The 17,062-nt window shown below is 43.3% G+C and overlaps 1 protein-coding gene across 1 annotated transcript in view; it reads left to right on the plus strand.

Moving 5' to 3' along the window:
- LOC118509280 (out at first protein) overlaps nucleotides 1–17,062 on the plus strand; it is a 60,909-nt gene that overhangs the window by 28,344 nt on the left and 15,503 nt on the right. The window contains exons 3-4 of the mRNA XM_036049657.1: nucleotides 2,886–2,999; nucleotides 15,217–15,351. Coding sequence (XP_035905550.1) covers nucleotides 2,886–2,999; nucleotides 15,217–15,351 — 249 coding nt within the window. The remainder of the gene's footprint in view (nucleotides 1–2,885; nucleotides 3,000–15,216; nucleotides 15,352–17,062) is intronic.

A 17,062-nucleotide genomic window follows, 5' to 3' on the forward strand; every position in this document is an offset into this window, starting at 1 on the left:
TCCCCGTTCTATTCTTCACTCCAATCGACCCTAACCAGTTGAACGTTCAATGAATGCTTCAGGAAAGTCGCTGCGTCATGGTCGGCGGTCAGGGTGTTATGCCATCCAGGACCGACCAGCCAGCGAACCATTTAACTCGCTAACCACATAGCAAAAGTCAACGCCGGAAGTCGGACTTTTCAGCGGGCACGCGCGCGACCCGTCTTGACCGGGAAAAGACGCTGCCACAGTGCCGGAAAGGTCCCTTTCCAGCGGGCAGATAAACATTTTAAGTAGAAACAAGTGGTGGCAGCAATTTTCACGCCTCCGCAGATCTCACACCTTCACCGAGGTGTACGGCTGGCCCGGGCCAGAAACAGCCGGGTGTGATGTTTGGCTGTTGATTGCCAACTCCCCGATAGCATCTCGAAGTGAAGTGTCATCCTGGTCGCTTCGGGACGGAACTCGGATGTCGTCTGGCGAGTCTGCTGACGATGGTCCTTTTCGTTCGTTCGTTCGTCCGTTTGTTGCTCAATTTGTACCGTGATCATCGTAAATCGTGCCGCTGGTGGTGGAGTTTGTGATGTGTTTTTTTTTTAGAACGTTTCGTAGAAAATCTTCATCCGTGTGATGCTGGACCTGGGTATGGCTGGTCATCGCTTGAGCTTTCACCTCCGCCTGGTTCACGCCTTGTCCTTGTTCGGGAGCGCTAGGCGGCAAAGCATGAGTAGCATAAATATTTTCAATAAACTTAAAAGCATTCGAGAGTAAAAAGGCAGCGACGGTTGTGTCCATTTTGGAATATTCTTTTCCTTTAACACGATCGAACGGAAAGTGACGTCTGCTCATTCAGTCGGAAGCGTCAGCATGTCTCATCGCCCTTGGGTCGTCTGAGTTGCCGTTCCGGAAATGACGATTCACTTCAGTGACGCTGGATGGATTTCTCGGGTTGGCGCTGCGATGGCGAAAGCTTAGGCCAGTTAGTACGGTACGCTCGGTTAGCTCAAGCTAATGATGGTGTGCGCTTGGCTCACCCATTTCCAGGAAGGGTTGCGTCTTCTTTGCATTGGTCATCAAAAATCCGGATTCAGAACTTTCGGTAGTGAACGTGGGGGTGATTCGCTGCTGTGACTGGTGAGCTTTTGCTCGCTGTTGGCCATGTTGGCCTTTTCATGGCTGATTTCTTCGTCTCTTCGGCCGGGACTCGTCGGTCATTCACAAACCGCCAGAAAAAGGCTGCGCTTAGCAAAGCCCTGTTCGTGCCTGTAGCCGTGCACCTGGCGAATAGAAAAAGTTAGACAAAATGTCACGGTCAATGGAATTGGGACCGTGTGCTCCCGGTATATGGCCGGTGTGATCTCAGGTGTCCAATAAATTTCAGTTTTCCCCAAAATGGGTTTGATGTGTGTCCGTCACGTCTCGTGTGGATAATTTCGGCCGTTGAGCGAACCCTGACGTAGGGTTCGGTAAGCCTGGCCATGCCCTGGCTGTGGTTCACGGACTGCAGCTTTTCCGTTCCATTTGATAGGAAGTTGTACGAGGTTATTTCGCCTGTTTTGTTTCTCTCCCATCCCCGACTACGTCCATTCATATTTGGTCAGTATCCGTTCGACCCCGTTTGGTGCTGTGCATGAATAAATCATGGCCTAAACTAAAAGAACAATTTTTCATCAGCAATCCTGCCGGACGGTGGCAAAACTCGGGGGCTTTAGCGACTCCGAATGAATGATGCGCCTTCCGTTATGGGTTCGGATGATGTTAGCATTTTTTCATGCTAAATGGATCGCTGGGATGATGTGGAACAGAAGGTGAACGGCTTTTGTTTCGTGTTCGTTTTTGAACTGATGTGCGAGGTTCAGCGGAAGGGAGAAATTAAAATCCCACCAATTTAAACTTGGTTTATGAGCGAAATTCCACGATTTTACTTTCGAGGCAATGAGGGTTGACACGAATGAGAAAGTTTTTGTGTAACAAATTTTTAATTTTTCATTTATTTAAGTTTAAAATTTTTGAAAAATTGTATATCTAAATATCCTAATTATATAGTTTTGAAGTCGAAGTCACATTAAACGAATCTAACGAAATATATGTAGCCTGGTTTTTATGTGCCTTATATAAAATCTACACTCTAATTAAAATTAAGAAAGAGATAATTGGTCATAGTTAAACGTAAAGTCGTCTGCAATTTTCCACGAAAAACGTCACCGATCGTCAACTTTAAATCCACCCTCGGAAGCGCTCCAAAAGTGATGCTCCGTCACGTCCTGGGCACTGTTTTAAAAGATACACAAGTGATTCCGTTGACAAAGTTTTCGCCAAGTCGGCTTCATCCAAAGCTATTTAATTTATTTCTCAATAGGATTAGTCGATTTACCGAAAGCTACGCCGACCGGGTGTCAAAAGCGTGCTTTTTCCGGGATTTGCTGTTGCCGCTCTTAATGAGAACGATGAGGTAACAGCCTCCTCCGGGTTTGTCCGAAAAACACGTTCTGCCCCCGGGCGGATGAACGTTCTCCAGCAAACGTCGCACCGGGTAGGCCGTAAATGGTAGGCCCCGTAAAACAGTGTCGTTGCTGGCGGATTTATCGTGTGGCGTAATTAAAAGAAGATTGGATTTTAAATTAATCTTCCGCAAAACAATTTATGGTTCCCGGAGCTGAGGCAACGGCTTCCGGTTTGTGTAACCTTTTGCTGTTTTAATTTGCTATTTTGTAATATCTTATTTCGTTTAAAGGCCGTTTACTTTTGGATTAAGGTGTGGGAAAAATTGTGATAATTTGTGCAATGTTTGTGTGATATTTATTTCAAAGAAATTCGAATTTTATCGTCTGATAAATCAAATACCTTATGCAATTATGTCATCACTACAATAATTTGTATTTTTACCTTCTTAATTCTTTTTCTAGGGAGGCGAAATCGTACAGGAGACAATAACTTCCAGCGTCGGAGATGAAACCTGCACGCTGGAATTCCAGAGAAGTGATGGAACTTTAATAACTGAGCTGATAGACTTCAAAAGTGTAAGTATTTACTAATGCACGCATTTTTTACCTCGTTAAATTTAAATTTAGAATTTGCACATTTTTCAATGCACACTGACAACAAGTCATTTAATGTTATTGAATGTCAAGGACTTATGTTTACAGTTCAATTCATCAGCATCGACATCGATCGAACTGGCCAATCCATAATGAATATTCACAGAACACAATCCTTTCATGCTAGACAAAACATTACACGAAATTAGTCTTGAAGCAATTCTCTTGAATGTATTAATTATTTCTCCCTTTCATGCATTTAATTGTCAAGAGGCGTACTGAATTCATTGCTGCAGTGGTCAATAAATGATGTTATTTACTTCCTGCACGTGGCGCTTCTGTTACTCTGAAGCCGACGACGACTTTCCGATGAAAATAGATGCCTTGGACAGTATCGTTTTCGAGGAATCGATGACAGCCTTGACATATTGATTGTGTCTGCTAGATTTCAATTGATGTATGAGTGATGAAGAAAATGGCGTGATGTGCAGAGTTATCCACAAGTCTTAAAATAACTTGGACTTTTTCGTTGTGTTCTGCAATATTTTAACATTAAGTTGTGGGCATACCGATAGGATCTGCATGATGGTGCAAATGAATTCTGCGGCTTTTCTATTTTTGTATCAACCTTAGCACATGTGGTCGGTTCGGTTTTTTTTTCGAAACAAACATCATGGTGCAATACGTTGAGCGAAGCTATGTGATAAGAGTCGGCATTGAATCCGCACTGCAGTGAGTGCACCACCATGCACATATATTTGAATGCCGTTGCAGTACAAACCAGTGCCGGCCGTTGTAGCCAACCTAGGGCAATGAGTAGTTCCTTTTAGCTTGTGGTGAATGCGTGCTTTTCCCCACTTACTTGGGCTCATTTTGTTTTCTTTTTTTTGTTGACAACGACACATCCCCACAGATAGATCAATATCCGCAACCATGTCAGACATTGCGTCACGCTGTCGCACAAATCCGTTCGGCGGTTCCTGGAACCACGGTTCGGCCATTCCCTTGACGGATGAGGAAAAATCGGACGTACGTTTTTCATGATTTCAGTCCGATCCATTCACCGCCACTCCCTTGTATCTTGGTCGGTTGGATTGTTGGTGAGTTAAATAACCTAAATCCGGCCAACCTTCGCGGCGCTGAACAAACATCAACCCACCAGTGACGATGATGATGACGATGATGATGTGAAGTTGCCATGCGACGGTATGGGGATAGGTCCGTCGTCCTAGTTTCCGGTTTAGCCGCTGGTGTGCCTGTCGTCTGCCTGGTAGATTGACATTTTAATGGCAGAAGTCTGTTAGCGTGAAGGTTTGGAGGTTGGTTTGCTTTTTTTTGCTCTCTCCCCCTCTCGTGTTTAAAAACAGAAATCCGAGTGTGGTTGGTCGCCGTGTCCCTTACGTGATTTGCTGAGCGTGTATCGGATTTTTCTGTCAAACTAATTGTGTCTAGTGTGTCCGCAGTTGAAACCGTAACTCAATTCTGTTGGATGGATTGAAGTGAAACCAGATTGTTATAAAGCCAATTTTTTCGGAACGGGCAAATCCCGTGCGTCCGTCCTGGTGCATTGAAATGGGATTGGTTGGACATTTTTAATGAGGCTTCTGTTAATGCTGGGCTTGAGTTTTTTTAACGTTTTTTTTTTCTCTATTTTTCATATTCTACGCTACACATGCTTCAGTCTGTCTGTTGGATTGAAAACTACTGATTTGATGACATGCTACATTGCATACATTTTGTTGTGTCCTGAGCTAGGGATTGAACCTTGCGTCTGTATCACTCGGAGTATAGCAAACCTCCGATATCGATGAAACAATTCCTCGCGCATACACACATAGAAAAGGAACAATAAAATGCATCCGAAACATCAAAGCAATAACTCGGTTCTGCTTAGAGCAGCAGTTTGTCGGATGCAGACCTAGTACAGACTCGGCCAAACAAAAAACTGTCCACCAAACAAAACATCAAAGCTATACATTCGAGTCGAGTGTACCAATTCGTTTGGCAAAAGCGCAAAAGAAAAATAAAGGAAATGCCAAGCAGTGCAGGTGAACAAACTTCCGGAAGAATTAAACTCCAAAGCAAACCCGGAAAGAGATTCGCAAAACATCGCAGAAAATATGTCGCTTTTAGGAACGATAGGATAAAGCAGGTTAAGAATTTGCTTGTTTTTCTGTTTTTTTTTTTATTTGCACCGTCACCGGAAACGATCAATCTTGCTGTTTGATGTAGTTGTGTTCGGCAGAATGGTGAGCTTTTTTTTTGTTGTTTTGTTCCTCTCCTATTTTCCGCATGCAGTTGAAGTTTTCGTGTTGCAACTTTTTCCGTCAGCCAATAAAAAAGGGAGAGAGAGAGAGAACCTTTTCTTTTCGGCGTACCTCACCGATCGTGTTCGCTGTCTTAGTTTTTGCATCATTTGCTAGCGAATGTTGTTCCCCCCGGGGAGTTTGCTGTGTGAAAATTGGAAAGCTTTTACAATGGCGAATGATGGGTGCGGGATAAGCGGGAAGGAAAATCCTGCAACGGATAGCAATCGCGCATCGCCACCAACACTTTCACGCCCGGGCGTAGTTCGATCGGAAAATGGTACCGATATTGGCGCAGGGAAAATGTTTTGTAGGAGCGTCGGCTTTTTTTCCCCGCATTTCTTCTCTATGTTTGCTCTCTAAGCTCTGCATCTTTATCGTTATTGAAAAGTGGAAAGGAAAACACACCGGCCGAAGACGTGTGATCCATCGCTAATGTTCCGACCTGTTTGATGAACTCCTGCACCGGTTCATCGTCGAAATTGGACGCCCGAGGCTACAGACAAACGTGTGCGCCGGTACGCGCATCGCTCACGTAGCAGCCTGCACACCAGGATGACGCACAGACGGAAACGACTACCGGGAAAAGATCGATCGGCCGGTGCAAACGTGTGCCCTTTGAGCTCTAAGCTCCACTATTTGTGGATAATCATTTGATATTATCGCACAACCGTCCGTGTGCAACCTGTTGCACACTGGGTTGGTCTATTGATCCGGATCGAACAGCGAGTCGGTGTGGGAAGAATTTCCGCGAATTGTCCACGGTAACCGGGCCGAGGTTCTTCCACCAGAAGCCTTCCACTAGCGCTGTCCTTTATGTTGTTTCGAGCATTTCCCCATGGAAAGCGAGCTCTGAATCAAAAGGACTTTTTTGTTGGCGGACTTTTCGTGAACCTAAAGGACAAAGAGACTAGAACAGTGGGATAGAGTGGTAGCCGTTAGTCCACGTTTTTTCGTTTGGGTTAAACCTGTTTTCGTGTATCGCTTAATGAAGCCGTTCGGAGGGAACTGTTGGTACCGATGGCTGACGTTGGTTGGACGCTGATGACGAGCTTTCGTGCCTAATGAAGAAAACTAAAATGATTGACTTCGGGCCCCTTCCGGTGGTGTTGGCTTTGCAGCACGGTGGTTTTAATTTATGGTCGCTTCTGAACGGACGTTTCATTATTAATTGTTTCCTACGAGCTGCAGTGCGAGCTGTGGCGATACAGCAGGATTGTAGTTGACCGCTGAACGCGAACCTCGGTGACGCATTGAAGATCATGGATTATTCAGGGAAAGGAAATGGTTGTTTTAGCCTAAAAGCAGGTACAACGGAAGCAGGAATTAAAGGTACGCGTTGGTCAGGAACTGTATTCACCCTCCGAATGTAACTTCAACGACTTGTTTAACGTCTTCCGTATAACGCTAGAGCTGGATATGCAATACATTCAACCGATATTATCATCATGATTAATGGCCTTTAATAATTTTTTAACCTGCGCGTACTCGGAAATTTGAATGATTTCTTAAAAAGTACTTTACTTGCAATGTCAGCCAACTTTACGCTTTACGCTGGCAAAATAAATCATGCGACATGAGGAAGTAAGCCGAATTCGGTGCAACTTTTTTATGACTTTGCCAACTTTTACCATTCCGTGTTTAACTTTCGGAAAGTTTTCGGAAAAGACACATGGCATCTTTATTTCCTTTTCTTTATTTCATATTTTCCACTACAATACGTTGAGCGTGTTAAGGTTGGCTTTGCCGCGAAAGTATCGTCCCGTTCTTCGTTCAGCTTTTGTTGCCGTAGGGTGGATAAAATCTAAGCTAGTAGCGTGCTTTTTTTTTTGGGTCGCAAAAAGCATCGCCGGTGAGAGCGCCATTTTTCACCAAGATCATTGGCCGGGCGTGATCGCAGGCTGCACTCGTGGGGTAATGGGTACCGTGGCGGACGATAATGAAGATAAAAGAGCACGGTGAAGCATGTCTGTGGCATGACGTTTTTATTCATCATCCGGCCCGAGCCGGAGGTGATGACGGTGGAGTTGTTTCGGTATTTTAAGAGACTAGCACCGCAGGCCACAACCGGCGAGCGTCTTCGCCAGCTTTCAAATCTCCGAATCTCTTGCACCCGTTTGATGGAGAAAAGGTGAAAAAAGTCATTTTTCGCACATTTTCAAAGACACCAAAGTTCTCACCTCGCGCCGCCGGCAGCACCGGTGGTGACGCCGGGCCGGGCCCGAGACGGGAAAGTTTTAATGAATTTTCGCACCGCACCGATCGAGATTGGAATGCTCGGTATGCTGTGCTGCTCGGCGCGGGAGTGCTCAAGTGCTCAGAGGCAGCAATATTTCTCCATTGTTAGTGATCGGGGAAAGGTTCAAAATTGTCGCCTTCGTACGAAATAGAATTGTTTCGGGGAGAGTTTTCTTCTTTGTCTTGTTCGGGGCTGATGTTTACAGCATTTTTTTCGTTCCGTTCAATAGACGGACACCGGCGTACTTTGGTGTGGGAAATAAAATTTGTCACCCCACATTCCTGCTCTGTGCTAGCTGCGAGTGTTTAAATAGAGTCGATTCGTCTGTCTAATACTTGCCTGAAGGGCGGCCGGTTCGTCAGACCGGCGTTGATAAAAATATCTCGTCCCTAGATTTGTTGCGTGGTGGGTTAGGAATGTTTCGCGCGTATATTCAGCGCTTGCTATGCTCGTTGGAGTATGCCCCGTGGACCGGAATGTCCCTTTGCGTCAGAAATGTGCAATTTGTTCATTTAAATGTAGATCTTAATGTGGAAGTCCGAGTGATAGCTTGGTGAGTACATATTTTGCAGTTGAAATAGAATTCCTATCTATTCTAGTTTCTATTGTGGGTTGTGCATTTTTTCATTATCTAATGATTATTTGCATGAGTTTATTTTGTCAACTCCAGAATATGAGTTGAGACTTATTACTGGACGTATTTTTATTCTTGCTGAGTAAGACGTATTTTAATAAATTGCTAGAATACCTATATGCTTATCAACCTAAAATAGCTTTAATAATTTTTTTGACAATTGGTTAGAGCTCTTCCAAAAGAATTATTTATCTTAATACGAGATTACTGTATGGTAGCGCAGTTGAAGAATAAACATTAATAAAAATCAAACATTTGAACACTGTTTTCTGCATGCCAATCCCAAGGCATAGTATGATAAAGTGCTTCAGGTATACATCGAACATTATTATGCTATACATCCCTTGCGGGTTTCACGAGAAGAATTAAGTTAAGTAATCTGTAGTAAACAATCATTTGCTTAGTACCACCATTTGCACTTACGGGGTTGCCTATGGGCAGCAGCACAATGCGGGCACCCTAAATCAACAAATATGGAATTAGACATAGAGCCCGTTGTACGACCAAATCCCCACAAGCGTTCATTTCAGCAAGTGATTCTCGTTTCCGACGTCCGACCTGTACCGTGTCGACAACTTCCGTCTACACTGCACCTTCCTTCCCGTCATTGCGTCCGGGTTGCGTCTTTCACTAATAAAGCGTCATAAGACGACCAACATGTTTGCCTTGGATAATAAACCCCTAAATCCGTCTGTAAGAAGTTCGACCAACACAATGACGCCCCTGGACAGCTGCTATTTAACGTAGGAACGCCACTTCCTACAAATGTGGAATAGTATAATATGAAACGGGCGCAAACGCTCGGCCCACCGACCAACACGGTGGGGGCTGGGGGAGAGCAGAAAAGCTGGAGCAAATCCTACGGTAACTGCCTCGATTGCTTAAGTAACGTATACGGAGTTGGAGAAGTTTTTTTTATTTGTTATACAGGCAGAAAAGAGAAGCGAAAAAAAACATCGTTGGCCATTTTGTACGAAAATCAGCAAACCTACGCAAATCGTTGATGTGGTGAGAGGTATGAAAAAAGTTAGTCGGATGTGGATGAAAACACGGTGAACGACGGCAGTGCCGGTGGTGTGTAAGTATGATTCCGTGGGTCCAGAACGAAAATTGAATAGGACCTTTCGGATGAAACCCGGGTTCCGTTTTCCATTCGGGAATGGGCCACTAAGCTTGGTGCTCGGGCATAGGGATATAAAATAGAGATAGGTGTGTATTCCGGGTGGAAGTTGATGATCATTTTTTGCTTGGCTTGATCCCGGTTGGCATTCTCGGAATTACCGTGCAAAATACGAACGTTCAGAGGTGCAGAAGATACTGTGTAGGATTAGTGTTCCTTTTCCTTCTTACGTAGATACGGCTATTAGAAATCTATTCGGAAATAGTCGAAAAATGATCCCTTCTGGTGCTGCTTTTTTTTGTTGCTCTTTCATTATGGAAATGTTACAGCAAGTTGCTGAAAGGTGCAAGATGCTGCAGATGTGCTCCATTAAGAGAAAGCAAGGTAGTGGCGAATCATATTGTGCCAGACAGTTCGATGTAAAACCTCGCTTCTCGAGTTTTGGGTTTGGGTTCCCTGTATTTGTGTGTGTGTGGTTTGGAAAGTGGTTGATGGAAAGAGATGAATGGCGCCCGTGTTGGATGGGAAGGTGCAAATTCCCAAACCCATCACATAAAACCACTGAAAACATTTCGGGAGATTATAAGGGTGCAAAAGTTGTGGAACAAAAAAGGTAATGCTTCAATTTTTAGAACCGGAAAATGTATACCAACTCCCGTGCTTGGTTGGTTTTCGGAGGATACGGGGAGAATTTGGTCGATGAGCAATGGCAGGCAGGCCGTTGAATGAAAGCCCCAAACGTCAGTACCAGGAAGGCAACCAGCCACTCAAATGGTGCTGGATTAATGAAGTTGGCCGTTTTTGCTGTTGTTTGCTGTTGCTCCTGTTTCGCCGTGTAGTAACAATTTTAATACTAATGCTGAGGGCTAAATTCTACCATTAAGAGGGATTGCCTTTTTTAAGACTCGAGAGCTATTTCTGATTTAACGATACTTATCCTACCTGAATAATGGATTGGAGTTTGGCGTGTTGTGATGTTTTAAAATGGTTTTACTCGCTTTAGCGTGTGCTGCAAAATTGGAGGGTTTTTTATTGACCAGAGGCTTTAAGTGGATTTAGGAGGCTGTATTGAACTGTATTGAGTGGAATTTGTGCATTTGCAGTCGGATTTTGAAACTTGATGCAATTTTTGGTATGGTGATGTATAAATGTGCTAAAAAAAAAATATTTTGATACTTTTTTTCTGGAAAGAATTTCTCTTCATGGTGTAACGAACAGCCTGGCTCCGTGGAACTGGATTAAATAAGGTTTTATTGAAGACACCCCGGATTTCTTTGCATTACTAGATATTTTTGGAATATAACATAATTGAGATAATTGGAGGTTGAGCTACGCGCTAGGATGCAGGCTGTAAACCGATCATACTGCAGCCTGAGGAAACTTCTCCACTCAAAATACTTGACGACACGGACGAAACTGGGACTGGGTACAGAACATTTATAGTCACAGTACTCTTATACACCTGTGAGGCATGGACTTTGTCCGAAAATGACGAAATCCTCTTAGTCGCGTTCGAGAGGAAGATGCTCAGAAGGATTTAGGGTCCCTTGTGAAGGACAATGGAGGAGTCTTAACTAGACGAATTCTACGAGCTGTATGGTGATACTACCATTTTGCAGCGAATTAGACTCACAGGTTGGTCATGTCATGAGAATGGCATCAAACGATCCGTCTAACGTCCGTTAAAACGGTCGGGATAATCGATTGGCAGACGAAGGCTCTGAACCCACTGTCAAAAAACAATGGTTAAGCGCAAGGTCTATTGAATATACAGGTCTCGTAATAGCCAATGGTATCCTTAACAACTTGGATTTCATTCTGACAGATAGGCGTCCTTGTCTATGCATTGGCGACTTGCTTATTTATTAATTTACTTTTGTTCATGAAGAACGGCCTGGTAATATTGATGGTGACTTGCTTATTTAGTCATAAAAATTTTAAGCGCTTAAAAATAATTATCTATCAACTCTCTCTCTCTCTTTCTCACTCTTTTTGGCCCAACGACCTCTTAGGACATGCCTGACATTTCTGGCTTACTAGAATTAATGATAACCAAGTAGTTGGATAATTGGTCCTCACTTCGGAGGGACAGTCCGGATGGGATTTGAAACTCGATTCTGCCGTATGAACTCAACATCGTGTATACGATTTAAACTTCAAACTGTTATGTCACTTTTCTTTGTAATTCCAAGACTGTGAATTACGAGACCTGTATATTCAGTAGACCTTGAGTAAGCATTCAAAAACTTTGGGATACCCTGAAAGATTAGTTATTTCACTATTCTTAGTAGTTTATTCAAATGATGTCCTACACAGGATAGATGCTAAACCGAGAAGGTATTCGACTGAATTAGTTTTATAATTCAGAAAAAAATCCAGAAAAGGCAGTCCGAGGTCTCTCGAGCTTGTATTGTCAAAGAAGAAAAAGAATGCTTAAAAGGTCTAGCATAGAAGCTCACAACTCTGGGGTCGCTCATGCAGATGCTAATAATATTGAAAATGAGACTTAACTCAAACTGGAAAACTTTCATCACAACCTGCAAGACGTTCCGTATCTAAGACAACGTGCACGCCCAGCAGCTGATGCGTTAACAACTAGTGTCAGAGAGAACTTCAAAGTATCGTTAACTTGCGTTAAATCAGTACAATCTGTTCAAGCGTTACTGTGTGTCTGTGTATTTTTCTACTCTTTATACTTTGACTTCTCGTCTGCACACCCCGAATACGACCTCGCAAAGGATATCAGTTTTATCCTCTGTTACAAACCCTTGGGAGCGCAAAACTGATCGTCAACTTTGCAACTGGTGTGCAAAAGTAATTTGGTATTTCACAGGAAAATTTTCCAAATGATGTACTTTGCTGTGCAAGAAAAAGGAGTGAAAAATAAAGTTTCGTTTCCGTTCGGCAACCGTTGGCTTGCGCCCGCTCGGTAATGTTGGCCGGGTCAACGAGGCGAAGGGGTAGTGGCAGGTTTGGTTAGTTTTTACCTAACTTCAACACGGGATCGGTACCGGTTGGATACCGCACCGAAGTGCAGTGTGGAGAGAGTATACTGGTGGTGGAAAATTAATTATTCACAGCACTATTAAACTATTATCAAGCGGAGTGAAAATTATTTTCGCTTCAGGACAATTTACCCACCCGGACTGTGGCTTGTTGGGAGTATTTTTTTCTAGGGTTCCTCTTACGTTGGTTATTTGTGTCTCGGTCGTTTAAGTGATCGTTTTTTTTTGTGTGGTTGGGGTGGAACAAAATTCTTTATTTTCTGTTTCGCCAAGAGGTAATACCGCAGAAGAGATTTTTCCTTAGGGGGGGTATGTTTTTGTGAAGTTGTAACAGACCTGTTGCGAGAATTTAGGGTTTCTGACAGTCAGTTTTTAGAATTTTGAAGCTATCCTCGCATTGTAAAGAGTGTTATAATTGTATTAAAATCTAATCAGTGTAGCAAAAAGCAATTTCTTCTTCCTGAAGTCACATTTTCTTATTATTTGTAATCATTTTAAGCTGGCATTGCTTTCACTGCCTATCTAATGATTTGGGTATTGGGTAATCTAATTTGCAAATTTCGAAGGAATTCAGTGCGCATTGCATCAAGTCAGATTATCAGAAACGCTTCCACCATTTAACCCATCTTTGGCTTCAAGAAATTCAATTAAGATCCTCCAAACATCTCGCTACCTTTGCAGTGAATCGCTATCATTGTGGATAGAGAGCAAGAATGAGAGGTACGGTAGTGTAGCTGGGCAAAATCCAGGGTGCACACGTACCTGGATCCGCCCTAAGGAAAGGTGAGGTTCGAGAAAAGAATGTAAATATTGTGTTAGGATTTCCTCTTTCAATTTGCATCGATTTCTAGGCTATAGGAATATATTTACCGAAAGGTTTTGATTACTTTTGGATGAGACCATCGATAGCTGTTGGTGGTTTTCCGTCGCTATGTGCGTACTGTGAGCATCGGTGTGGAGCTTGGCATTTGGTGTGCGAAGATAAAATTTAAATAAGCACCTGCTAATAGGGTTATCATCGAAAGCTGCCTTCCCGGTTCGCTTCTAGGCTGGCGGAAAGGCAAAACTTTGAAAAATCCTTCTTTCATTTTACGACCCAATTTTATAACGAATTCGGTGTGTTGTGTAAGTAATTTGAGAAGATGAGTTTTTGTGCAAAACGGATACAAAAATTCAATTTTTAATATAGGAAGCCCTTTTTATAAGTTTGTGACTCATGATATATTCATGATCTCTGAAGATGATTTAAATTGTGTTAGCTATTATTATTTAAATCGAATTAAGAAACAAGAACGAGCATCGGTTTATGCTCAAATTAGAGAAAAATGCATGTTGAAAATCAGCTTGATGAAGTTAAGACAAACGAGAACGTTGTCTAATGGGAACAGCTGTCAGCCTCGTGTTAAGAATGTAGCTGTTGGAGCCAACAACGGTTACGCTCAACGTATGCAACATCCCACTGAAACTGCTGTTGAATTTCAATCTGGCGTGTCAGTGTCCTCGTTTGCCAAACGGTCTCCCGATAGAGCCAAGGGTAAACGAACGATGCCAGGAAGCGGTCGCTTGGGTCCCGGGAACCCTATCCGTGCACGAGGACAAACCAGTGCAGGAGGCTTCTCTTTCACCAAGTGAAAGCTTTGTGACTTGCGGCTATGATTTGTCCGTCTGTGCGGAAACGCATGTGCATTCGGCACAGGTTGGTCAGACTGCCCACAGCCAGGAGGCATCGTTCTCCACTCGCTGCCAGCTCACGGTGCGTTTCAGCATTGCTCCTCTTTTTCTTTTTACAAAACACTCACCAAAGAATCAGTGCAGTTCCGCATGCAACCGCTGGACGAGAAGAATCCATTCATCGGTTGGCCAGTATCCGGTGGTCCATCTTGTCGACGTTAACAAATGGACGTCACGGTGGTGCAGCTCGCTGAACAGAGCACGATAACGAGTGGAGCGCTCGAAAAAAAAACCCCAGGTGAAAGATTTCATTCTTCAGCATGGCAACACAGTTCGGCACAACCCTTGCAAGAGGAGTTCCCGGGGTAATGCAATCTCTCGTGTATCGAATTCGAGACGTGCCTGCTTTTTTGTGTGTGTGTGATGTATGATGACAGCATCGAAATCCGATTAAATTACGCTTCTTCTGTGTCCGCTTCGCGTTCCGATGTTGTTTGTGGATACAGGGCCGGGATGAAGTGTGCCGGACATTCGTGAGATGATGGGACACAGTTTTGGACCGTTCCGGTGGTGTGTGTGTGCGTGACGCAGTTTGACGCAAACGCGACAATCACCCGATACCGATCGAGGATACCGGTGGTCGATGAAGCTTTTCTGCAAGGAAGATGAAAGTTTCCACCTGGCCGGAGTTTTGCGACACAGCTGGAAAAGTTGGGCGAAATTCCCATACGCATTCGTTTCGGGGGCGGCCCATTCTGAAGCATTGGAATTCATTTCACCGATGGAAGCTTTTGAATGGACGGTTCACTTTGATCAATTCATGGCGCGATTGTTCCGTAGATGGATCGGTTTGTGAGTGAAATTGGAAAAATATTTTCCTCCTGTGAAAAATTTATGCTTTTATATTACAACGTAATGACGTGTTCAGAGTAATGCGTTTCAACATTCTTTGTAATAAGCAATTGTTTAAGCATTCGATTTAACAAAGTCGATAAATGATTTATAATATATTCTTTTTTGTGTTCTTGTGTTCTAGCCTTGCTTTGGGTATGATTTTAGTACATTTATGTTATATTCGCTTTGGGAAGAAGTATACTTAGACAAGTGAAGTATTTTTTTTAAATGTCTTCATCACAACAGTACGGAAGTAAGAGCTTTCTCGCCCTCTAACACAATCCATACTATATCAGCAATTTACCAACGCTTTCTTTCTTCTCTCTACAGGAAGTGCAGGTCCTGAAAGCGCTCGTGCTCGGCGAAGAAGAACGAGGACAGAGCCAATATCAGGTGATGTGCTTCGTGACCAAATTCCAGAAAGGAGATTTCATCACTGCCGATGCGATGGTAAAACTACGACAGGTAAGGAATATCAATTTTCTTTCTTCTTTTGCGTATGAAAAGCAACCTTCGCTCTCGGTGGGCCTTATTTTAGACGCGAGTTCCGAATGTCTCCACCATGTCACGTCATCGAAAAGACGCTTGATCGGCGCTGCCAAAAGGAAGATACTCCAAGCGTAACGGGAACGTGTGTGTGTGTGTTTTTTTTTTTGCACTTTGAAAATAAAGAGAAAAAGAGCCACCATTTGACACCGTGGGATCGGTTCGTCACCGGTGTTTGTGTTAGCTTCACCCCAATCGGAGCACCGGAGTTTGGCCAGCGTGCTCGTCGCGAGAGTAATCCATGTCGTCGTTACTGGCGGAGTAATTTCCTGTGACAATCACTTCCGTTACAGCCGCTGCTTCTGCTTCCGTCTGGATGGAGGAGGCAAATGTTGTAGACTCTGGTGTAGGTGAAGACATGTGTCAAGTCAAATTGAGACCTTGGGATGCAGACGTACGTGAGCTCTGTCGCGTTATAAAAGTATATTCGGGCCAATTATTTTCACCGATGCAGAGGCAAACTGTCCCAAGAGAGGTGTATTGACATATTGGTAAAGTGATTGAGTTGGTATACGCGAGATAAGTTTCTATTGACGTAGTTTGGTGAGTGGATCTGCTTTTTTTCCTAAGGTTTTATCCCAAGAAGAGAAGGTATTCGATGCAGGTTCTTATTTTGACAGAGTATCTAAACTTGTACAACACTTGAATTAATTGTTTATTTTTTGTTGTAAAATATTTTCGCCACCTAGTTCGTCACATTTTTGTGTAACTATCTTGAAGAATATTATCATACTCGACGATGGTTTCGGTATTAAACGCCTCGGTCAGTAAATTGAATTTCTACGCCTCGAGAAAGGCAAGTATTTGATGAATTTTCCATGGTGCACCGAACAGCCCCAGCTTCACCGTTCAACCATTCCCCCTGAAAGAAACCCTATTAAAACTGATACAACGGTGTTCCTTCAGAGTGTGAGCGTGTGTGCGCGCGCGAGAAAAGAACGCTATTGAAGGAAAGTTTGCGACAACAGCTTTTGGATCTTGTCGGCTGCTTCTTCGCAAAGTTCCGACGAAAGCTCGCTCGGTGCTCGAGTTGAGCCAAACGTGTGACTTATTAGAAAAGTTTCTGACATAAAATGAACTTCCGGATGTATTATTTTTGCCCGCTTTTTTTCTTCCTCCGTTTCTAGTTATGCATTTTTTAAATGCCTTTTGCTTTCCGCCATTCTTGAGCTCTTGAGTCGACTACTAGATCGGGTCGGTCGAGTCAGCGCGCCGGGATGCTACGGAAGCAGCGCAGCTATCGGAAGTAATCATTCAATATTAATTTTGCTTTCTGGTATGAAGCGAATGGAAAAAGGGGAAATTATGATGATGGGAAAAATGTAATCGTGATGATAGACTGTTGCTTAACGTTATTTGATTAAAATTCCTCACTTTGAAGGCGTTGTTTAAATGGAGGTACAAAAAATATGTTTATTTTGAAAGGACTTGCTTTCTTGAGAGAGTTCTTAACTTCTTGAGAGGCCGCGAAGTTGATTGAGCATGAAAAAGGTTTGTTTTAATTAACATTTCAAAGTGTGATGAGCTTAGTACAAGATAATTCTAATTACTGATTGAGGTTAATGAGAGTAGCACGGGTCAGCCTTATTTTCATATTAAATTAAAAACAAAATGGTCACATTAAAGCACA

The sequence above is a fragment of the Anopheles stephensi genome, chromosome 3, assembly GCF_013141755.1.
Source record: "Anopheles stephensi strain Indian chromosome 3, UCI_ANSTEP_V1.0, whole genome shotgun sequence".
NCBI classification, from domain to species: domain Eukaryota; kingdom Metazoa; phylum Arthropoda; class Insecta; order Diptera; family Culicidae; genus Anopheles; species Anopheles stephensi.